Raw genomic sequence first — 24850 nt, 5'->3', positions numbered from 1 at the left:
GATTTAGAGGCTTTGGATTATCTCTTGAAGCAGTCTTCCCTGTTCTCATCTCCTATTGGCTCCATATCAGACCCTTCTGTATTCTTCTCAGATTGCAGTTATCTCCAGTGATGCGAGCCAGTTGTGTAAACTCACACAGTGTGAATGGCCAGCAAGAATGCTGGGTGCACCATTGGAATGTGGGAAGAATGGATGTGCCCTTTGGGCGGGGGTGGATCTCTAATAACGTGTCCCAGAAGGAGAGAAAACCAACAGTCTGGGCTGTCTGACAGTAAGGAAGTGGAACAGAGCGACCAAACCAGCAGCCTTAATGGAAGTTATGGCGCTCTATTCAATTCATTCCAGACTTGGAAGCATTCGTGGGCTATTGGAAACGTTTCCTATTTTGCTGCTCTGCCTGTCGCCTGCAAACTGTTTTACTCTCTCCTGAGCAAAACCATGACCTTTCTATGTGATTGTTTTCCTTTGAAAAAGGGGATGGCAGAGTTCATAAAAGTAAAAAAGTGAATGGGCCCCATTTAATCCAGCTTCTAAAGATTGGACTTTTAAAATTGTTTTCTCAGGGTTTGGTTTTGCTGGTGTATCTTTAAGCAGTTATTTTAAAGCCAGTGTTATTTAATGGAGTTCAAGCCTAGGGATCTTCCAGCACAGTCATGGAAACCACAAGGATCCATGGAGAAGAAACACCCCCGGTCTTGCTGCTCCTGGTGGGGTCTGTGGTTCCTTCCTCAGCTCAATCATTGGTACTTATTGAGCTCTCCTTGGGTGCCAAGCACTGTACTAAGCACTAGGGAGAGGACATTACAGTGGAGTTGGTAGACATGATCCCTACCTTCGAGGACTTCACAATCCCACTACTTCTTAGTACCAGCCTTTCCTACTCTGAGAAGCAATGTGGCTTAGTGGAAAGAGGCCGGGCTTGGGAGTCAGAGGTCATGGGTTTGAATCCCAGCTCCATCATTTGTCAGCTGTGTGACTTTGGGCAAGTCAGTTAACTTCTCTGTGCCTCAGTTACCTCACCGTAAAATGGGGATTAAGACTGTGAGCCCCACATGGGGCACCCTAGTAACTTTGTATCTACCCCAGGGCTTAGAACAGTGCTTGGCACATAGTAAGCACTTAATAAATACCATTGTTGTCATTAATATTATCATTATTACTCTCATTCGTCCCTCAGCAGAGGTTAGGGCTGGCCATGCATCCAGTTTTCTAAGAGTTGCTGGTGCCTTCAGGTGTTCAGGGAGCAGTTGTGAAGCAGAAGATGGAGGCTTCTCGTGATCAGCACTGTCAGCCACACAAACCAGCCTAATCTAATATCGCTTTAGTTTCTGGTCAGATAGACACCGGGCAAACCAGCAAGCCCCTTTCCTCTAAATCTGTGTCGTAGGCGGCAAAAGTATAAAGTATGCCAATTAAAATGCAAAAAGTTCTCTTTTTTCTTCCTTCCTCACCTCCCCTTACCTTTCCTTTTCAACCTCCCACGTCCTTTCTTCTCTTTCCTTCTTCTTTTGTCACCTTTCACTGCAAATGAACCATACTGATTAAAGTTACTTTATTGGTATTTGCACCCTTAAATTCCAAATATGATCCTTCTAGGCAACTTCAAATTAAAAGTGTTAATGGCAAAGAATTAAAAACTGCCCCCTAGACATGTTGTGGAGATCCCACTAGTGACACAGCAAAATGTTGCTGGAGAATTTCTGGTCTGGAAATTTGCTATATGATCTTTATTTGAATGGATTTTAAACTACAATGATAAATAATCATTCCCGTCAGATTATGGTTAGCAGTAATAGTTCTGCTGTTTTTTTGAGTTAAGGCTTTTCATCTAAATCCAGTGTAATTCATCACTTTTTGTTTGGGATATTTTTTAGCATTAATTGAAATGTATACTAGCAGGGATCAGGGAGAATTAAATTGTTCTGCTCAGTGCTAATGAACAGCAGAATGTGTGAGTTGGAACCACATTGTGGCCTATTTCTGGTCCATGGTCAGTGTCTTGAATATTTCATTAAGCATCCTCATCAGTATTTACAGAGGCAGGATGGTCTAGTGGAAAGAGCATAAGGCTGGGGGTCAGGAAACCCAGGCTTTAATCCCAGCTCTGCCACAGGTCTGCTGTGTGACCATGGGCAAGTCCCTTAACCTCTCTGGGCCTCTGTTTCCTCATCTGTAAAATGGGGATAAAATAGCTGCTATGTCTCTCACTCTTAAATTGTACCTGGAACGGGGTCGGTGTCTGATCATATTCTCTGATATCTACTCTAGCACTAGCAACAGGGGTGTTTTTTTTGCATTGTAATTGTTAAATAAATACCGTAATTATTGTTGAATGCCTACTGTATATTTAACCCTGTGCTGGCATTTGGGGATATTAAAGAGTAGTGTTTTGTGATGCATGCATACCTAAAGTGGCTATTATATGCAGAGAGGAGCAATCAAATATGACTGAGGAAGTGGAGGTTTATGAAGGAATAGTAAAAAACCGTAATCTGCAGAAATTGTGAGGGAAGGTTATTTATGTGTATGTGTGCATCTGTGTTTGCTAGAGAGAAGATGGGGCAGTGCATGTCTGTAGTCATCAAATAATTATCAGTATTTTGGCATGGTAAGAAAACTTGTATCAGTTAATAGAATGAAAGATACATAGCAAAGACTTTAGAAGTGTGTTAATCCTTCTCTGCCTAGCCCCCCGCCCCCCCTCCAGGCTTCATAGAAAACCTCAAGGCCTTTTTTCTCTGTTTCACTTTGGGATTTGTGGTTTCATTTTGCTGACAGAGTTTCTCACTGTTTTCAGGTTTATGAGCACCAAGATGGCAGCAAATCTTTGAAGCTGGGAGACTTTGGGCTGGCCACCATAGTGGATGGACCGCTATACACAGTCTGTGGCACCCCTACCTACGTGGCTCCTGAAATCATTGCTGAAACTGGGTAACTCTTGGACGTTTCATTTTCTCTCACTCCAGCCTCAAAAAACTCCCCTGTCCAGCGGCAAAACCCTCATTTGGTTCTTCCATATCGATTTTGTGTTTCCACAATGGCAGCCCTTGGCCTGTTTCTGTCAGGAAACAAGTTACCCCTGCCTCCCTTGTTTAAGGCTTTCATTCCGCCTCGCCTCAGCTAAGGCTGAGCCCAGCAATCATTAACACCAACAGAGCAGAAAATCCTCAGCGCAGGACTGAATCATACTGGGCTCCCTATTAACTTCCCCATGCCGATAAAAGAAACAAAAATGGCTCTCAGTGGTGACTGTGGTTTCCTGCGGCTTTTCCTTCGACTCATCTCCATCTTCAATCACCTGCCCATCTCCTGCTTGCTTAGGATCTATTGATTGAGTTCAGAGAGCAAACACATGAGGTGACAGAGCACCTCACTGCAGGGTTCTGGACTTGAAAGATGGGCCTCCAAGGAGAAGACATAAATGCTTTCCTCTGATCCCTTGTCATATCCCTTGTCATCTTTACAACCGACCTTCGGGCTAGTGGCCGAACCCTCGCCTCTGCGAGCGTTTAGTCCTCTCATAGGTTCCTGCTGGTCCTCTTTTTCCTTCTGTCCTTGGCCTTCCTCCTCCCACTCCTCTGTCTTCACTGCAGCTCTTCTCCCATCCCTCCACTGAGCAGCAGAGCGGCAGGCTGGAGTGGAGTGGGCAGCAGTGCTGCTGGAGGTAGAAGGGAAGTGGGGACGATGTTGTAAAGGGTTAAAGCCCATGGGGGAAGGGAGCTCTCTGCCTTGGTGTCTCTGGCGACTGCCTCATTGGGCCCATCTGCCTCTCTCGCTTGCAGTGACCCTCAGTGCTCTGTCCAGCTTGCCCGAGTTCTGAGTGCATTGGTCGGCGCCCAGCGGGGACTCAATAAATACCTTCAACCGATGGCCGCAAACAATGCTCGTAGGTGCTGGCCTGCTCAACCTTCTTTCCCATTACTCTATTCGCTTTGACATGAAGGACTTTATCCTTTGATGTAGCTCAACTTCTCCAGTGTTAAGTTTTTGCGGGGCTGTTAAATTTCATCATGGTTTTCATCCCTTATGTCATGTGCCGTGGTTCCCTTCGGCCTGGTTTCTCTAACCAGAGTATCGCTTACGTTTCTAGGTATGGCCTGAAGGTGGACATCTGGGCGGCTGGTGTCATTACGTACATCCTGCTGTGTGGATTCCCTCCATTCCGAGGGTATGGGCCCCAGTCATTTCTCTTCAATGTGTGTCTCTCTGTCTCCATCTCTTCTGTGACAGACCTTGTGTCTCACTCACCCAAAATGACCTCCCTGCAATGCCTGTTACTGTTACATGCTGATTTTTTTTATAGCTCCTTTAAACCGCCTCTGAATCACATTAGAACCTGTCTGTCCTTAATTTACTGAGACAGTTCTACTTGGAATTGTGCTTTTAGGTCCTTCAAGGGCAGAGATTGTTTCTTCCAACTCTGTTGTACTCTCCCAAGTGTTTACCCCAGTGCTCTGCACAAAATAGGTCCTCAATAAATAATGTAGAGTGATTGATTGAAGCATGCATTTGTCAATCTGAGGGTGACTGGAAGTTCCAGCTGACCCAAGTTAAGTGTCTGTAGAAATATGTTGTTTGCTTTTTAGCTGATTTTTCTTAATTTTTTTTATTTATTTTTTTTTTACAGAAGTGGAGATGACCAGGAAGTGCTTTTTGATCAGATTTTGATGGGGCAGATGGATTTCCCTTCTCCATACTGGGACAATGTTTCAGATTCTGCAAAGGTAGATCTCACATGTCACAGTGGTTCTCTTTCATGACTACTTTAGTAAAGTTGCTCCCTGATATGCCAAGCATCAGAGTCCTTGAGACTAATAATGTTGTCCAAATGTGACTTTCCGTGAACTGTGTGCTAGTTCTATTCATAGATTTCCAATGATATTCCCACAGCATTCAAGGCCTATTATTTATGTTCTTTCCCTGTCTCTCCAAAGGTTTTGTGCTGGCTTCTCATTCAGGCTTAGCAGGCACTGAGAGATTATGAGCTACACAAGGATGTGGTGAGGTCTACACATCAAAAAACCACCAGTGGTTAAGTCCGGTCTACACCTCACAAAACCACCATTGGTTGAGGATGTAGGGAGATAGACACCTCAGAAAACCACTAGTGGTTAAGAAATAGGGAGGTCTACACCTCACAAAATGACCACTGTTTCAAGATGAAGGGAGCACCACTGGTTTTTCACAAGAAGCATTCATCTCTGTAAATTACCCAACCTTTTTCATTAGCTTCTGCTCGATTGACTGTATGCTCAGATGTCTGAAGAGGGATGCATCTGTAGACTTAATGGACATGGAAAGAATGTCTTGCCTCTTCCAAGGGATATTCTTGGTAAATAGAGCATTTAACATGCTGTCTCAGGAAGATGTTTAATATTAATTAGCAGTATTTATTGAGCACTTGCTGGGTGCAGCACATTGCTAAGCGTTTGAAAGAGAACAGTGCAATAGAGTTGGTTGACTCCTTGCTCACAAAAAGCGAACAGTTTAGAGGCGGAGACAGATGTTAATATAAATGAAGAGATGCTCTTGGTCATTGGTATTCAGAAAGGTCCAAATCAATTGAGTGAACAGATCCCTCTGAACAATGCTACTATCGGTTACTGAATCCCTGGCTCATGCCTGGGAGCCAGTCAAGCTCACAAAGGGCAGAGAATGTGTATGTTACATTGTTGTGTTGTCACTTAGTACAATGTCCTGCACACAGTAAGCACTCAGTTAATACCACTGATTGAAATTTAGCTCTTCCTTTTTTCTGAGCATTTAAAATACAATATTTTACCTGCATGTTCTTGATTTGGTACTATTTGGGGCTCAAATGATCCCTTCATCTTCAGTAAAGGTAAATAAAGCTACCACGGCCTTCCAATGGCTCTGTTGGGTGCCATTTTTTGTAGGCTCCAAGGGAAACAGGACTTTTACCTCAGAGAGGAGGAGTGAAGGTGCTGGTAGACCAATCTGGAGCATTTTTTAAAAAATGGGATATTTGTTAAGCACTCACTATGGTTCAAACATTGTTCTAAGCACGGGGTAGAGATAAGTTTATTAGGTTGGCTACAGTCCCTGTCCTGCATGGGACTCACAGTCTCAGTAGGAGGGAGAACAGGAAAAGTAAGGAACAGAGAAGTCAAATAACTTGTCCAAGGTCACACAGCAAGAAATAAGCAGAGCTGGGTTTAGAACCCAGGTCCTCTGACTCATGTTCTTTCCACTAGGCCATGATGCCTCTCTTAGTCACACTGTCAGTAGAGAGGAGTCAGAGACTGCACTTTGGGGAAGACAAGGCTCTTGCCCTCTCCAGCCCTGTCTCCGCCAAGCTCGGGTCATGGCCCCTCATTCTCTCCCTCCCACATGAAGGGAACCATTCCATGCTGCTGTGCTCTCCTGGAAGCTCTAGCTGTACTCGGCAATGGCAGAGAGAATTAGACTCACTTGTCATCATGAGAAAAAAAATCCCCTAAGCCTTCAACATCCATAAAAGGCAAATTCATTAAAATGTGGAAAAATGTGGTTCAGACACTGGGCTTTTTTGGAGTTTTGCTTTGTCTTTTAACTTTTGGACAATCTACTGTGAGATCTTGGATAGGAGGCAAGATTCTGATTAGAGACAGGACCCTTAAATCTAAAACTCACCACGTTCTTTGCTCCTTATCTGCAAACAATTGGCTACTTAGGAATTGGAATGTTAACCTAATTTCATGCCCCTCATATGTTTTCTGCATTAACAAAAATATGACTATAACACTGTATGACTCCCCGTGCTGTTTTCCAGTGTTTTAAGTTGATTGTTGATAATCGGTTGAAGGGCCAACTTAATCGAGTAGAGTCATATACGTTTTTAATCCACCCAGGAAGATAGCTTTTGACACTTCAAAACTTGAGCTTCCCACAGTGAAATGACAGAAATTGAATTGAATCTTCTTTTCCCCCCAGGAACTTATTACTATGATGCTTCTGGTAGACGTTGATCAGCGATTCTCAGCCCTGCAAGTCCTCGAGCATCCATGGGTGAATGTAAGTCAAGGGTAGCCTTTTAGGCTCATTACCTTAATGTACTTTTAAAAATAAAATGGTAAGGGATTTCCTAATGTTGTTTTCGCTCTAAAAATTAGATTTTAGAACTAGGATAGCAGTAAGTGGTATGTTTTGTATGGGAAAGTGTTGGCTCAATGTGCTCAAACATTTGTGGATTTTACACTTGCTCTGTAAAGATATCAAACTAAGGCAAGGATAGTCTAGTAGGAAGGGCATGGGCCTCAACTGTGAGCCCGTTGTTGGGTAGGGATTGTGTCTATCTGTTGCCGAATTGTACTTTCCAAGCACTTAGTATAGTGCTCAGCACACAGTAAGTGCTCAATAAATACAATTGAATGAATGAATGAATGAATGAATGAAATACTTGCCTAGGGAAAGTTGTTTCTCACTCTAATGAAGTGAGCTCTTTCCAACTCTTCAGTGAGACTGGGAGGGAAAAATGGTGAGTCAGCCAATCAGCCAAAGTATTTTGTACTCCCACCAAGTATGGAAAACAAGATGCTGTGTTGGTGGAAATATGGAATAGTTTATCGTCTTGAGGAATTTCTACCCCAAAGGACATTGGATGGGCAAATTCTGATTGGGTATGGACGCAAGACGATGTGGTCTTGGGGGAGTAGATAGCAGAAAATCTAAGGAGATAATGGCAGCATTTAAAAATCCATGCACAAAGATTGAGGAAATCTGGGAAAGTGTAATCCAGTATTAGTCGTAGAAGTGGTATCATTTCAGGAAGTGACATATGTAAAATGGAAACTGAGAAATTCTGGAGAGAGTTTAAAAATAAAGGGATAAAACACAAGAGGAAAAATACGAAGGCCTAACAAAGGCTCTAAACAAAGTCTTGGTGTGTCTCATGGGTAGATTCATAAATCCTTCACTCCAATTGTAACTTTAAACTTGAAATATTGATTATTTTAGGTCAGGGAAATTGGAATTTGGGTGTGTTAACAAAAAGGGAAACTCTATTGTTCTAGAAGACAATGCTGTTTTAGTTCTCTAAGCTCAGTAACTGCCTTGCCGGAGAGTCACTATGCTATTGCTCAGTGAACAAATGACATTTCTGGAATTTAGTACAGCTTTTCACTGGCTCCTGCCCTGATTTATTTTCAGTTTCAGTTTTTATGATAAATATAGCTAGAATGCTCTTGGAAATTGCATAACTTGCTATGGCCGTTCTCAGACTGCTCTAGTAACTTTTTATGTCAGCAGTGTCCCAGCTGTTTTCAGTTTAAGAAAGAAAATCATGAAGACTTGGGCCTGCTGCCATTGATTGAAATGGCTCCCCTGGTTTCCAAGTATTGTAAATTGCAACAGGAGCTTTGTACCTCTTCAGCATAGTGTATTTTAATTTCTCTCAATTTTAGGCCTAATATGTATTTGTGTGTTCTGTTGATGGAATTCCAAATATGCCTTTTATATTTATTTTAACTGCTTGGAAACTGGAATCCTTCGGGACCTGGTAAATTCAGGTCATTTCCATATAACCAACTCTTCCCCACCAGCCCAAAGATTCTGCAGCTCCCAGCATGCCCCACCTCCCATCCTTTCTACTCATTCCCCAATATGGACAGGTTCTTTATGCTCTTAGTAATGGGAGAAAATAGCATCTCTCCCCCCACCCCCTCCAAGAACACCAGAGAGCAGAAGCAGAGAATGGTGATGACAAAGTAAAAAAGCAGGGCTGGGTGACTTGGGGCAAGTCATTTAACTTGTCGGGGCCTCAGTTTCCTCATATGTAAAGTGGGAGATTAAATACCTGTTCTCTCTCCCCCTTAGATTTTGAGCCCTATAAAGGACAGAGACTTTGTCTGACCTGATTCTTTTTATCTACCCCAATGCCTATTATAATGTTTGGCACATAATAAGCACTTAACAAACCTCACAGTCTCTACCTTCTTAGTATTATTATAACCATCAGCAGGTGATTAGAATGGGATTTCTCAGAAAAACAGTATTCTGGGGATAAAATAAGAGGAGAGAGTTTGAGGTGAGAATCAGATGATCGCATTTTACAGAACTCAGTCCAGGGCTAGGAAGGAACCTCCAATGGGCAGGACCAAAAAGGCAGAAAAGGAAGACAGGGAGTTAGAAGAAGAGAAAAAGAAAGAGAAAAGGAATGAGTGAGAGACTGTAAACTCCTTGAGGACAGGGATCGTGTCTCCCAACTGTATCATAATTTGCCCTCACTAAATTCCATTTTGGGAGGATGAGAAAAGTGGAAAGGCATAGAAGAACAGAAAGACACACAGGAACAAACATCTGTGGTGTGCCCTGAGACTGCAACTGGGACTGTTTTTGCTGCAAGAAGCCCAAATTTCTGCTCTTCTAGCCACAGTACCGTGCAGCTTTTATTTTATTATTTATCCCTGGCCTCCTCTTTTGTATTGCCTTGCTGTTTTATTGTTTCATTTTGGGGGGAGGGACTGCCACCAGTCCCCTTTTCCCTCTTTATTCTTAGATTGGGAGCTCCTTGAGGGTCAGGGAACCTAATTCAATCATTCCATCAGTGCTATTTCCTGAACACTTTGTGCAGAGCACTATACTATCAGTCATGTCCTCTCCCAGAGTGTAGGAGAATGCTTTGGGCACACTGTGCTTAGTAAATACCCTTACTAGTATTGCACACCTCAAAACACTCTGTATTCATTCGGGTGACCTCTCAGTGCCAGGCAGAGAGCAGCGCGAAGAAGCAGCAGCAGGAATATCAAAGCAAGAGGAGGCAGTGTCCACTGTGAAGTAGTCACATTCACAGTGGACACTCTCCCCATCATTTCTGTCAAAGTCACTACCATCACCACCAACCTGACCAAAAGCAGGACTTTCCAGAGTCTCATCAGGTACCACTTGGCTAGTGGGAGTGGAAATTCATGACTGGCCTTCTTAACGTAGGATGTCTGGTCACACTGGTTAAGAAACTGTGCTGTCACCACTACCCAACAGCTGTTTGGAATTCTGCTGCCTCTCCAAGCTTCCTGATCCCCGGTTGAGAAATACCGACTTAGCAGAATTGAATCTTTCACTCCCTTGAGTTCAGGAACAAATGCATTGCTTGAGCCAATTTGATACAACACCTACTGAACGTTGACATTCATTAGGATTAGTAACCGAACTTTAATCCTGCTTTTTTTTTTAATTTCACAAAAGAATGAAGGAAAATAGCTTAATGCAATCTTTCAAACCCAGTCTCGCCGATATGTCTCTGTGAAAAAATGAATGAAGCAATCAACTATAATGAATTGAGTCTAAAAGGGAAGCACATGTAAACAGACACGTCTAATGTGGCAGCCTTATGACTGGGATCATTTTAGGGGAAGCAGCCCCAGGATTGCAATCAGAATAATCACACATACCCTGAGGAAGCAGAGTCGAAAGGTTTTTCCGGTGGTTGTATTTCTACCACTTTTCCCCTATTACTTATACAATGACCTCTTCACCTGGCAATCTTGGAACTAAAAAGGACATTTCTTGTGAAATGGATAGGCATGTTTCAGGGTGAAGAAAGTCTGGACATTTCAAACACCAGTTTTAGCATAGAGGTCCATCTGTTTCTAAGTGTTTATGTGCACAGATATATTATACATTCTGTATACTCCAAACTTATGTATTGAGCCCAATTCCTGTTTTGGAAAGCCCATGAATTAATCTCTGTGAGATTGCATGGGGAAAACAAAGCATAAACACACACAATTCAATTTTAGGTCACCATGAAATCCCAACCTCTCTTTCAAAATAGGAAAGAATTGAATTCAATCAGTGGTATTTCAATCATTCATTAGTAATTTGTTCGTAATACCCTGATGCCCAAACAGGTAATCCACTAATGCAAATCTTAAAGCACCTCTGACATCCATCCTGGTTCCTTTCTTTTTGCCAGCAATGACCCATATGTTGTAGTAAGAGGATCTATGATTATAACTACCAGTAATGCAAGTTAATAGATTATAATGATGTGACCCACTTAGTTATTTAATAAGACCAGCAGTCTATTTCATGTGGTTGTAGGTCTGCAGGATGCTCTACTCTCTGATGCAGACTGCATCCATTTGCCCTCCAGGGTGTCTGTAACACATGCCCCTAGGCCTAGGGAAACCAGGTGAGGGAGTGTGGTTGGCTCTGTGCAGAACATCACTGCTACTGTATAAACAACTCCAAAGCATGTCTGTCTCCCTCTTCACCATTGGTGTCTGAGAAACCCTCACTTAGTGGCAAGAGGTGAGACTTAGCTTGTCTGTGTCTCAGTTTCCGTATCTGTAAAATGGGAATTAAATATCTGTTCTCCCTTGCCCTTAGACTGTGAGCCCCATGTTTGACAGGGACTAATTCTGACCCAATCACCTTACATCTACTCCAGCACTTAATACAACAGTGCTTGGCACATAGTAAGTGCTTAACAAATGCAATTATTATTATTATCATCACTAATAATAACCACCTGATATTTGAATTTAACCTCTGTACCCTCAGTCAATGGTATTTAATGAGGGCTTACTGTGTACAGATATCTGTACTAAACTCTTGGAAAAATACAAGATAGAGTTAGTAGACACAATCCCTGACCACAGGGAGTTTATATTCTAGAGGAGGAGCTGGAAAAGAATAAAGAGATGTATGTACTGTATGAAAATTCAAGAATTCCCCTTTACCAGCATCCTTTGTTTCTGAAAAATTTATGCTTCCTCTGAAACCAAGTCAGGATGGTAACAAAATAGCTGGTGCCACAGATTTTTGTCTCTGAGACACTATGACTTGTCAAGGGGGATTTAAAAAAAAAAAGCATAGCTGAATTAACCTTATTGTTTCCTTGAGTGAAGTCTGAATTTTAAAGGCAGTTATTCCTGTCAGAGATGGAGGGATATTGGTCTATATGAAAAGAGTTAAAAAGAACCAGGCAATTGAGCCCAGCTGGGGATCATTAACACTAATCAAGGGACAGCAGAAAGACACAGCAGAAAGCTGACTCTTGTTGGGGGGGTGGGGGGGTTGGAAACCTTTGTTTTATTTGAATTTTTCATTTAAAACTGGGCTGTGAGATCCCTTTGGTAAACCACTTAAGTCCTCTTGCCCCGCTAATAAACTTCAAAATATTATTAATGGTCAGAACTCTGGCTTTGAGTTAATAGATGGAAACAACACCCATGATGAAAAACAAAAATTGACATTCGGTGTATTCAGCAAGGCTTTTCCTGAGGAGGAGAAGTGATCCACTTTGGAAAATAACTTGTAGAAAAATAAAATGCAAAGAAAGGGCAGGTTTTCTGAGTAGTGGTGTTTCATTCTGACCTAATTAATTTGTGCCTGCCGCAGTGCTTAGAACAGCATGTGACACATAGTAAGTGCTTAACAAATACCATTTAAAAAATGATGGACAGCTACTGTTTTCCTACCTTAGCCTTCCTTTCTGGACAACTGCAACCTTCTGCCAAATGGTAGATGAGAATTCTGGAATCATTCACAACAGACAGCAACCGCAACCAACCTGTGTAAACGTGCATGATGGAGATGGTGTTCCAAAGCCTGAGAGTGCAGGAGCAAAACTTAACTATTTTTAAATCCCTGCCTGGCCTGTCTCTTTTATGGTACTTGGTAATAGTAATGATAATAATAATTGTATTTGTTCAGCACTTACTTTGTGCCAGAAACTGTACTAACCACCGGAGTAGATACCAGCTAATCAGGTTGGACATAGCGTCCCACATGGGACTCACAGTCTTAATCCCCATTTTACAGATGAGATAACTGAGGTACAGAGAAGTGAAGTGACTTGCCCAAGGTCACACAGTAGACAGCGACAGAAGCCAGGCCTGTCATCTATCCACTAGGCAACACTGCTTTTCTCTCCCTGAAAACTCATGGTGTGATATAGGCAAGCAGAATGATTGAAGTGGTGTCGGTGACCATTGTTAAAAACAGAATAATAAGAAGCAAATAAAACAAAACAAGCTTGTAAAGGCTTTTTACCAAACTGCAATTCGAACTCCCCATTTTATTGAATCAAAACACATCTTCTCCAAGAGACCTTCCCTGATTGATCCTCTCATCTCCCAAATCTGTTTCCCCATCAGTTGCCACTTGAGCACCACATATCCACTGGAGTGAAGCAGCATGGCCTAGTAGATAGAGCACAGGCCTGGGAGTCAGAAGGGCTTGGGTTCTAAGGGTTCTAAGGGCTCTGCCACTTGTCTGTTGTATGACTTTGGGCAAGTCACTTCACTCCTCTGTGCCTCCTAATGTGGTTAGCTTGGATTTGTATTATACTCTCCTAAGTGTGTAGTACAGTGATTTGCACATAGACATGCTCTGTAAATACCAATGACTGATTGAGTTCTCACCCCCTAATCACTTAGGTATTCACCCACTGCTCCCACTAGGCCACACTGCTTCTCTGAATGATAACTAATGCCCAACTAAATCTTCCCTGATTACAGGGAGCATTAGTTAGTCAAGTCCCAGTACCAGGTATATCTCCCAGATAACTTCCTCTTTGTCTTTATTCCAAATGAACTGAGGAAAATAACACATTATAGATCATACTTGGACTTTCAAAGGCATTTTAAAATGAAGGATTGTTTACTGCTTTGATTTTGTTTGGGAGGGAGGGAGCATGTAAAGAAGATTTGTCGCCTCGTGAAAAACTCATCCAGACCTGGGCTAAATACAAAAGCCTCTGTGACTGCAGGTGAAACATCACCCCATTTTGAGTTAGCCATTGGCAGTCTTCCAGAAAGAAACTGACCACTGCACTCGAATCTAAAAGTTGAGGGTGATTCCCGATTATTAGAACTGGTTTGACCTAGCCCCTCTCTCACCAGCTTGGGGCTAAAATTGGCTTAAAATATGGTAACATATGAGCCAGGCTTCTTTGACTCTCCAGGGTCTGAGTTGAAGGGTCATCGGTTGAGGGAGGGACTGCTCTGTTGCCAGGTCTCTGAACTCTCTCGAGCGCGATAGATCATCTGCTCGCTCTGTAGCTGGCCAGCATCCAGAGAGGCGGAGGCTCAGTGTGAGTCAAAGGGAGAGAATGATGTACTGGGAGCTGGCTATATGTATGTACATTGTGTATGTTTATTCAGAATAAACAATTGCATGTACAATTGTGCCAGGGGTAAAAATGTTTATGTATGTCTCCCCAACTAGAGTGTAAGCTCTTTGTGGGCAGACAGTGTATCTTTTTTTTGTGTTGTACTTACCCAACCGCCTAGTAGAGTGTATTGCCCAATTGGGAATATCAAATATACAGTTACTGCTACTGAAAGGCAGTGTTGGGTTACCCTGGGTTACAACCTTTCTCTCTTCCTTGTTCCCTCTTTCTCTCTTTCTATCCCTCTTTCATTCTTTCCTTCTCTTCCTCTTTCTCTCTGCTTCTTTCCCTCTCTTCCTCTCTCCTCTCTCTCTCTCCCTTTTTCTTTCTCCTTCTCTACTTCTTTCTTTCTCTTTCTCCCCCTCTCCTTTTCGCTTCTCTCCCTCTTTTTCCCTTCTCTCTCCCACTCTCTTCCCTTCTTTCCCCCCTCCCTGCTTTTTCTCCTCTTCCATCCACCTTCGTCTCTGGGAACTCTGCCCTCTTTCCCCATTAGAGTAATCAGAATTTAATTTGGAAGCATGGTCACGGATTTGGGGCACTTTTTCAGAATTCCTGGGATGGAACCAGAAGAGAAGTCAATCTGTTCATCCTCCTGCTTTCCAGCAGCATTGCATTTAACCATCTCAGGAAGATGAGACTCTTTCCTAGGTATAAAGACTTCCACAGAACGTGAATCCGTGCTTTTCCTCAATATCCGTTCCAATTTCTGATAGCTCTCACCCAGAAATCTATTCAGATGTCCACACAAATCTTTCATGTGGCAGCAAGAGCCAGTTTCCTCTTGTTCAGCTCTCATTGGAAATGGAGAACAGCTGGTTACCCTGGTTGGTATGAGAACCCTTCTTGTATTTGGAAGTCATTATTAAATCATCCATCTATTCTTTCTCCAAGGTGAATAATCATGCATTTGCCAACTCTTTAATTCAATCAAGGAGGTCTTTCTGAACCGAAAGTAAAAGTTTTTACCAGGGATATCATTTATGTCCAGAGCCTTCATTAGCATCCCAGAATACTTATTTGTGAGGTCCTGAAATTTTTGTGAGCTCTGTCTGCCATGCCCATTACTAGTCTCTCTCCTCAAAAAAAAAAAAAATCCAGTGAGAGGATATGTTTTAATGAACTACGTATACTCTGTATTGTTTGAACTCAAATCAAGGTGATCAGGAAATGGTTCATGTTTACATCATTTGGTACTGACTTGTGCTCTAGCTGGAACTGTTTGGTTATCCCTGATAGAAGTGGAATTTTGACTGTTTCCTTATGTTCTCCAGTGAATTTCTTGATAGGCAGGTAGACTTTCTGACTGCCACTTGATATTCACCTCTTCCAGTTCTCCCTTCCCCATTTCAAAAAGGATATAGAGTACAATCTGAAACAATTTCTTTTTTTCTGTGTTCATTCAACCGTATTTATTGAGGACTTACTGTGTGCACAGCACTGTACTAAGCCCTTGGGAGAGTACATTACAGCAATAAACAGTCACATTCCTTGCCTACATGAGCTTACAGTCTAGAGTGGGGGAGACAGATGTCAATACAAACAAATAAAATAAAATTACAGGTATGTGTTGTGGGGCTAGGACAGGGGATGAACTAAGGGAGCAAGTCAGGGTGATGCAGAAGGGAGTGGGAGATGAGAAAAAGTGGAGCTTAGTCTGGGAAGGCCTTTTGGAGGAGATGTGCCTTCAGTAAGACTTGAAACTGGGGAGAGTAATTGTCAGATTTGAGGAGGGAGGGTGTTCTAGGCCAGAGGCAGGATGTGGGCTAGGGGTCCGCAGAGAGATGAGATCGAGGCCCAGTGAGAAGGTTAGCACTAGAGGAGCAAAGTGTCCGGGTTGGGTTGTAGAAGGAGAGAAGCGAGGTGAGGTAGGACGAGGGAAAATGGTAAAGTGCTGTAAAGCCAATGCTGAGGGGTTTTTGTTTGATGCGGAGGCGGATGGGCAACCACTGGAGTTGTTTGAGGAGCAGGGTGTTCAGAAAGTTCAGAAAGTCAACCTTATTCAAAGAGTAACATTTTTTAGGACCAGCTCCTGGTCTAAGTTCCCGAGATAATATGTCCCAGGACTTGTGAGGCTTAGAAGGTCTCCCTTCTCTTGCCTTGCTCCCCTCACCACTTTCTCTCTACACCGTTAGCTCATTGTGGGTGGGGAACCTGTCTACCAACTGTTATATTGTACTTTCCCAAGTGCTTAATACAGTGCTCTGCACACAGTGCTGAATACATACAGTTGATTGATTGATGGAGTCCCCGCTCTCATTTACACTGGGTACTCAACTAATCCGTAGTTGGATTTCCTGGTTCCAGCCTCATGTTAGTTCATCTAGCACCCAAATGATTTAGCAGAAGACATGAAGCAATGTGATAGTGTGGTGTGAACTTTTACCATTTCTTTTCATGAAACGTTAATCTCAAGAACCAATTTTGCCCACAGAAGTATTGACCTTTCTGATACAAACAGGAAACAGGTTACAAGGAGAGAATCCTACTGTCAGGGAGGCCAAGCTGGCTCCGAGATATATTGTAAACTCTGGGAGTACAGGGGATATGTTGTTTTCCTCTATTTTAACCCCCTCCCCTACCCCCACTCCAGGTGCTGGGTACATGTGTTCTGCACACAGTAGGTGCTCAATAAATAAATCGAGAAGCAATGTGGCTTAGTGGAAAGAGCCCGGGCTTGGGAGTCAGAGGACGTGGGTTTGAATCCCGGATCCTCCACTTGTCAGCTGTGTGACTTTGTGCAAGCCACTTAACTTCTCTGTGCCTCATTTACCTCATCTGTAAAATGGAGATTAATACTGTGAGTCCCACATGGGACAACCTGGTTACCTTGTATCTACCCCAGTGCTTAGAACAGTGCTTGGCATATAATAAGCACTTAACAAAGAACATTATTATTGTCATTATTAAATATGATTCATTTATTGGGATAAATGTCACCAGCTCCAGAAACACCCCACCTCCATGGAGTTGTGTTCACAGGGGATTGATTGCAATCAGACTTGTGATTTCCCCCAGGTAAATATGGGTCATGAATGGAATAACCTATGGAAAAATTTAAGAAGTATACATTCACCTACTAAGTAAAACCTCACTTTGTTCCTGGGCCTGGGGTGGCAATAATATTGCTACTACTAAGAATAATGGTAGTTATTTCTCACTTAGTGTGAGCCAAGCACTGAGTTTCAGTTCTGAGATATGAGGTGATCAAATTGGACACAGTCCCTTTCACACACACAACTCACAATCCAAGAAGGAGAAGAAGAGGAAGAAGAAGGGAGAACTGCCTGTTGTAGCCTGCTGAGTTATTCAGACACATGTAGCTGTGTGCAAAATAGGGATAAATGGTGAGACTGTTGAACCAAAAAGGGGAAAGGCTTTTGCTGATTTCTGGGTTTCTGGTTTGACTAGACAATACTGTAAGCCCGGTGTGAGCAGGGATTGACTCTCTTTATTGCTGAATTGTCTTTTCCAAGCTCTTAGGACAGTGCTCTGCACACAGTAAGTGCTCAATAAATACCATTGAATGAATGAGTTATATTTGGCCTGTTTCTGGAGGTATGCTTTGTGGATGCAACTGGGGTCACTAGAAAATAAAGAGGAAATAAAACTTTTTCTTAGATGATTAGCAAACTTTGGTTGAGGCAGTTGGCACTGACCATAAAATCAAACAGATTTTAGGATAATTGTGGAAATTTGTGAGACCTAAAGGGAAAGAGCTTGTGCTTGGGACTCAAGAGATCTGGATTCAAGTCCTAGATCTTCCACTGACCTACTGGGTGACCTTAGGCAAGTCACCTCTTTTAAAGATGAGGAAACTGAAGCCCAGAGGTTATAGTAATAATAATGATTATGGTATTTGTAAAGGGCTTACTATGATTGGAACAGTGTTTTTTCATGCCATCCCCACCATCTAACATGTTCTATTTCCTAGGTCCTGCCTTGTTTCTCAAAGAAACTCTCCTGAGGTGTTTGGCATTTCTCTAAAATCATTTTCTCTCTGTTTTCGCCCCGCTTCTCTCTCAGGATGATGGCCTCCCTGAGAATGAGCATCAGCTGTCAGTAGCCGGGAAGATAAAGAAGCATTTCAACACCGGCCCCAAGCCCAACAGCACGGCAGCTGGAGTTTCTGTCATAGCAGTAAGCATCAGAAATACGCGGCTTTACCATTTAAAAAGAAACCACCAGGAGCACAATTCTGCTTTAGGAGAACACCTAAAGGCAACTGAGTTGGTTACTGTGTCAGGCAGCCGCACCACTTCCTGTGATAGTGGAGTTTCCGGCCTAATTTATAGCGTGGCATTTTGCAGAAGGTTCTTCTTTGAGTCGCGCCATTCTTCAGCCCCTCACGGGGTCTCATAGTGCCCAAACACTTTTTATTTTTTGTGTTTTTTAACCAGAAAGGCTTAGAGCCACCACGGGCTATTTCCCACTGCAACCTTGGGTAGTTTGGAAGGCAGGGTCATGCTTCTCATTTCAGGACAAAAGGATGGGGACATTGCAAGAGGCCAGGAAGGGGGTCGGGGCAGGGGCGAGAGAGAGAGAGACTTCTTTCGAGGTAGGTAACTTCCTGGTGCCTGGAGCTTATCTGCTAGGACAGTGGAAAACCTCAGTGCCACTGGATTAACCTCACTGGTGAGAGCTGACCTTCTGGAAACCCAAAATAGGGTCATGATGGCTCACTACATATAAAAGGTTTGGGGTGAAATCTTTTTTAACATTAGCCATTCTCAGTAGAGCGTTTGCAATCATCTTTTTCTGTTGCATCAGCGCTCCCGACAGTTTGATAGCTGCTCTAGGCAGAGATTAAATTGGGTGGGGAATTGATGGAATTTCCCACTTCCTTGGGTCACATTCCAGTAAAGTACATATTTTATCTGAGCCCCTAAATTGAAACTCTTCAAACTCTTTCCCACTTTCAGGAGCACATTCACTATGAAAACAGGCTTTTGAGGTAGTCTCTCTCTCTAGAATATTTATGCCATCAAAGAACGATTATAGGGAAAGCACATTTTCAGGTGGGAATTTTGAAGTGTATCTGCTCATGTTTTAAAGCTTTTTAAAAAAAAACATTTCACTAACAGAGCACCAACTCAAGTTAGAAGAAAAATACATGACATGTTCAATGTAACCAGTCCCCTAACCCGATTAAGCAGGATCTGTTGCAAGCCTCCCCAAATTGCATATTGTGTGACTGCAGATGTACACTTTCTCTTACCGTTTCCACCCTCCTATTTCTCAGTTCAGCCCCATCAACGGTGGGTTAAATCAGCATGAAGTAAACTGAGCTCAACAGGCTGAATCTGGCTCACAGGTGTGAACTGTTTGTGCAGGAAAAAAAAATGCATCTTCTTTTCGACGTTCCTCAGGAGTGCAAGGATTTCAAATTTCAAGCTACTCTTTTTTGCCTTTTTCTTTTTAGCTCTTTTTTTTAAGATAACTGCCTTGACACAGAAGCAACGTCCCTCACGCTTTACTTGATTTTTCCGCTTTCTATTTCATCAGCTAACATCCAGTCAGCATTTTTTTAAGTAATCCGTTCCCCTCCCCCAGTAATCCTCCCACAATCAAAACATTGCATACTCTGTACCCATCGTTCATATGAAATGCCAGTCTATCCTGATCAGCCTTCTTCAAGCAGATTTCTTTCCTACTGGGCCTCCAGCACGTCTGTCCACTCTTCCACACGGCAGATTTCAGCTGCTCGCAGTGATGCTTTTGCCTCCTCTGTTATTTTCTTTTCATTTCTGTTATTTCATTTGCCTCGGTTGCTCTGGATTGGATTGTTCACTGTAGCCTGGCATGTTTGAAGGGACACAAGCCACTCTTGCATCGTTCCCACTGACTGACAACTTAGAATGAAAGAAAAAAAAAAGTCCCCACTTATTGAATCTGGAGACATTCTGGAACCAGACCCAAGCAAATTTAGCAGACTCTGCGTGAGTTTGGTATGAAAACACTGCAAACCCAGGGTTGGAGGAGTGCCTTGCACACGGAAAAGATTTTTCCGACTCCTCCGGGATGATTGTGAAGGCGGCTTAAAGATCGATTCTTCAGCATATTGATAACTAAGTTGCACAAACTGGTAATGCATTTATTATTTTTAAGGCAGGCTTGGTAATGCTGATTTAAACATCAGTTGCTTAAGAATATATTTTACCTGCGTTGCACACAGCTTCAAATTAGTCTTCCGCTAAATCCTGTTTGCACAAAATGAACACGACAATACCTTCTGGAAAAAAATGTTATATTTTTTCATAGGTACAGAACAAAGTATTGGTGTAAAGCTCAAAGGCAATTTTAATAGAAAGTGAAAAGGGTAATCTGCACATCTGTGTACATCACAAAGTAAAATACACGTGGATTCTCTGCCTCATCTGTCCCTTCTCACTCCTCTCCCATTTTTTCTTCTATCTCTGTCTCTTGTCTCTCTCTCTCTCTCGTCCCTTTCCCTGCAAGTGCTACCTAACCAAAGTGAATTGGATAAAGTCTAGGATGCTTTGGTGATAGAGTGATGAGCACAACAAAAATGTTGGGCCAAATGTGTGTCCCCATGGGCATTTAATACATATTATTTGATTTTAAAGCCACACTACATTATCACCCTTAAGTCAATTAAGTCTGATAACTTTCCTAATAATTATGATATTGGTTAAGCATTAAGTGTGTGCCAAGCACTGTACTTAGTGGTAGGGTAAAAACAAGGTAATCATGTCAGACACAGACCCTGTCCCACATGGGGATCATAGTCTAGAAGGGAGAACAGTACTAAATTCCCCATTTTACAGTTGAGGAAGTTGAAGCATAGTAAAGTTAAGTGACTTGCCTAAGGTCACACAGCAGGCAAGTGGTGGAGCCAAGATTAGAACCCAGGTCCTCTTCATTTAAAATAGAATTATGATGTTCTTGTTAGTTTATTCAATAGTTTAAGAGGACAAGAATTGCACCATGCTTGAGTAAACTCAGTGCTCCTATTTGGTCTAATAGAGTAAAGCCTGAGCAGTACTGACCTTTGTCCTCAGAGGAGCCCAGCAAGCCAGCTATTCTTCTGGTGGCTTTGGGTGGCAGATCTGCTTTTTATAGAGAATGGATTGTTTTCCTGCAAATTTTTGCACCTAAATTTTTTGGAAAATTAAGAAGCATGTAAAATTCAAGGGGCAATAATTGGTTTGTCCAGTTTAAGCCAAAGAGATCACAACTTTACAAGGAATCAGTAAGACAGAGTTGGTCAGGTTTAAAAAAAAATTTTGGTTGGTGACATTATTTGTTAATAGCATCTCCAATCCCTAAGTGAGAGAACTGATCGTGCTTTCTTAAATAAAACAAGCTGGGAATGGAACAATGGCAATATTCTTGAGAATCTGTCATGACACTTTTTCTTTCTTAGAGTATCAAGGGGAAAAGAAATAAATTATTATAATAGCAAACATACTCTAGTATTCGAAGATGTAACATATTACATGAACATAGTTTAGTATGTGTTCATGTTTCTGAATGTTATAATCTTTCTTGTGTGTGTTGTCACTTTTTGGCTTTTTTTTTGGCATTAATAAGTCCAAGGAAAAGACTAATGATAACATTATGTTAAGGTTGCGTGAGGTCCTTGACTTGACTGGAAGAATAATTCACAGCTCTAGGCTCACAGAAACTCAAGGAGCTTTTGTGAATAAATAAATGAATAAATAAGAGGAGACGCTCTCTGGAGAACTGACTGTCAGCCCTGGAGTTTATACATGAAAACCTGCTCCTGTCCTAAGGCTCGCCTCATGTGCCTCTCAGAGACAAACCCCATTGTCTAGAGACACAACTGAGGTCGCCTCTTCCAGAAGTTGACTGCCGAGAAGGAAAACACAAACCAGGGTGGGGAGGCAGAGGGTTATTAAAATGCAAGCTGGAGGCATAAAATAGAATTAGAGTTGGCATCTTAACGGTGCGGTCTCAGAGGGCCGGGCGAGAGAAGAGAGGCCTTAGATTGGCTCAGTGTGACGAAGAACCTAACGATGAACACGTTGGCCACAGTTTATCTTTGCCCTGGAATTGCTGGGTGCGATTTAACCCATAACCCCCCCAGCAACTAGTAAACAAGCTTCTTGAATTTTTCCCTTGTAAATGGGGCCTTTTTTAGGCCCGTGTTAATCGGTGTGCAAATACTTTGAGAGCAACGCTGCGTAATTCTCAAACCAAGCTTAAAGTGGGTCATCATTCCTGGATGTTTCTGCTATACCAGGGCGAACCAGTAGGTGGCACTACGAAACCAATCTAGCCGCTAAGTAGCAACAAAATCGAAATATTGTAGGGGTTCAGTCCCTCTTCCTGTTAGGAGGCCCTCCTCCTTTAAATAGCTCTAGGTAAGCCCCAAAAAAGGCATTCAAAAAGGAGCGGATGATGGTGACGAGGTGGCTGACAAGACCAACGTAAAATACCACCCCTGGTGCTGATACTTGAGCATAGTTAGCATTTGGGGAATTGAAGCTTGGTACCTGCCATCAGCATTGCACCAATACACCATTTTCAATCAACCGTTCAGGAGCTTTCTCTCAGAAAAAAATTTGGAAGGGAATAATACCTTTCTACGGGATTCAGCTCCACAGAGTAAGGTGGAACGTCTTTTTTTTAATATCTACATAATAGGAATGTTTTTTTCTAGAAATTGTATTGTCATTTGCAAGTTCATGAAAGTGCAGCATCAAAGGGCTGGAGAAGAGAACGTGTCTTTGGCTTATCTTCCCTAATTAACTACTGTAAATATCGGCCACTTAAATATATATATGCCAAGTACACTGAAAAAACACACTGCCAAAACACACGTTTTGGCCTAGAGGAAATATAGTTTAACGTTTTATGCCGTAACCTGGTACTTGAAAAAAATAATCTGTTAAAATCCAGGTAGAGGGTAAATGGATAGTTAATTACTCAATCTCTGGCATTTTAAGAGGCACTTCTTTTGAAGGTTGAGAGGATATTGTCCGATGTTCAGGTGAATGCATAGAGCATTATTAAGGAATCTGTTTCACAAATTCTATTTCAATTCAGAAAAAATTAGTTTCTAAGTTACCAAGATAGCTATAAGACGTTAGTTTCTTTTCGTGTTTTTTCACTTCCAGCATCTAGATTTAGGATGTTAGCTACCTTTCTGAAATGGGAAAGGGTGACTATACACTGAACGAGGAACAGCTTGGTCTGGGCTCTTACTTCTTTAGCACAATGTCGATCCACTGAGTTGCCCCATTTCTCTCTGCTCAGCTGGACCACGGGTTTACCATCAAGAGATCAGGGTCTTTGGACTACTACCAACAACCAGGAATGTATTGGATAAGGTATGAGATGGTGCAGCTCCAACAGTCAGTGTTTCCATGGCAACGTGCTGGCAGTCTCCATTAACCAGTTCCTTCAGTGGATAAACATGCTTTGATTTGTTATCCAGTCCATATGCTGCTTTATCAGTTTCATTTTAATCTTGATTGAGATGCCACACCCCTCCATTCCTTTTCTTCACCCATTATTCACACTGACATCGCCAGCTTTCTTTCCATTGCACATGCTCAGTATCGATTTTCCATACAGTTAAAAGGACAGTATATTTAGTATTAATGCCAAAGCATTTTCCTTGCGTTCTCGGCTAAAGCATCTGTTGCCAAGGCGCCGCTGTCGTCTAACGAACGGAGGGGCAACAGGACATTAGTTTAACTTCTTCGCTTCCTGTTTAAAATGTGGAATTATATACTGTCATTTTAAACCCACCAAGCACAACCCTTTTACCTTAGAAGGAACAGTGCATTTACACATTAGTATGAAAAGCTCCTCAGAGTGTGATGAATAATGCATTGTGGGTGTTGGTAAGCTTGTGTTTTCAAACTTTCCCCATTTTCTATTTGGTTTAGTTTCCTTTTTTTCTTTTGAAGACCTCCCTCCCCCATTTTATAGGTCATATATTGCATGAATCTATTTGAACTCCTTTCTTGTTTTTTTTTTCATTTGGTAACTGCAAGAGGGCGGTGATTAGGGGGCTTGATCAGTCAACACAGGGAATCTTGAGACTACTGGCTTTGTTCTACTACATGAAGGATTCCACTTTTGACAACTGTTGTTATTAACTTCTTCTCTGCCAGTCACTCCCCTCGCATTGCCTTCCTTTGGCTGTTTACTTCTTATATACCTCTCCGATGGCCACAGAGAAGGTTTGAAGAATGAAACGAGACCCTCTAATGAGCATTTTCTCCTTTTTAATAGCAGCAAAATTATTTCTGTAGAAAGCAAACGGCGGGGCTTACTTTGAAAAAAAGATTCCACCCATATTGCATTTCATTTCGCAGAATGGCAGAGACCACATCTGCAAGTGTTTTCAATAATGTAGAAGTTCCCCTGATATTGTTAGTTTCCATTAAAAATCACTCCCCCCTCCCTCCCACCCCCGCAGTGCAGAGTACCCCAAATGAGTCCCATTGACTTTCCTTTCAAAATTGAGCAGACTCATAAAGTGGATGCTTTGGAGAATTTTGAATGGCTGGTCACGACAGACCGTCAGTCAAAATCCAAAGTGAAATAGATCCAGGAAACAGTGTTCCAATCATAAGGGTTTCCAAACTAGTTTAAAGACAAAGCAGCAGTCTATTTAAACGGAGTCAAATTTTCATCTGTCTCACAAAGAGTATGGGGGGATGGGGTTCCTATCTCATATGCTGTAGAGCAGGGGCCAGTATGTCAATTCTCTCTTTAGTAAAGCAAGAAAAGATGCAA

General features: G+C 42.3%; 1 protein-coding gene across 4 annotated transcripts in view; it reads left to right on the top strand.

The window, feature by feature from the left end:
- DCLK1 (doublecortin like kinase 1) overlaps positions 1–24850 on the top strand; it is a 204684-nt gene that overhangs the window by 162243 nt on the left and 17591 nt on the right. For 3 of the 4 annotated variants that reach the window (XM_029048563.2, XM_029048566.2, XM_029048565.2), the window contains 5 exons: positions 2798–2931; positions 4091–4168; positions 4628–4724; positions 6934–7014; positions 18140–18253. In XM_029048563.2, coding sequence (XP_028904396.1) covers positions 2798–2931; positions 4091–4168; positions 4628–4724; positions 6934–7014; positions 18140–18253 — 504 coding nt within the window. Of the gene's footprint in view, positions 1–2797; positions 2932–4090; positions 4169–4627; positions 4725–6933; positions 7015–18139; positions 18254–23356; positions 23431–24850 lie in introns of all 4 variants that reach the window. The other variant, XM_029048564.2, reaches the window with a different exon arrangement.

The sequence above is a fragment of the Ornithorhynchus anatinus genome, chromosome 20, assembly GCF_004115215.2.
Source record: "Ornithorhynchus anatinus isolate Pmale09 chromosome 20, mOrnAna1.pri.v4, whole genome shotgun sequence".
NCBI lineage: Eukaryota > Metazoa > Chordata > Mammalia > Monotremata > Ornithorhynchidae > Ornithorhynchus > Ornithorhynchus anatinus.
The sequence above is the reverse complement of the archived record's forward strand: the minus strand, read 5'-3'. Positions and strand labels throughout refer to the sequence as shown.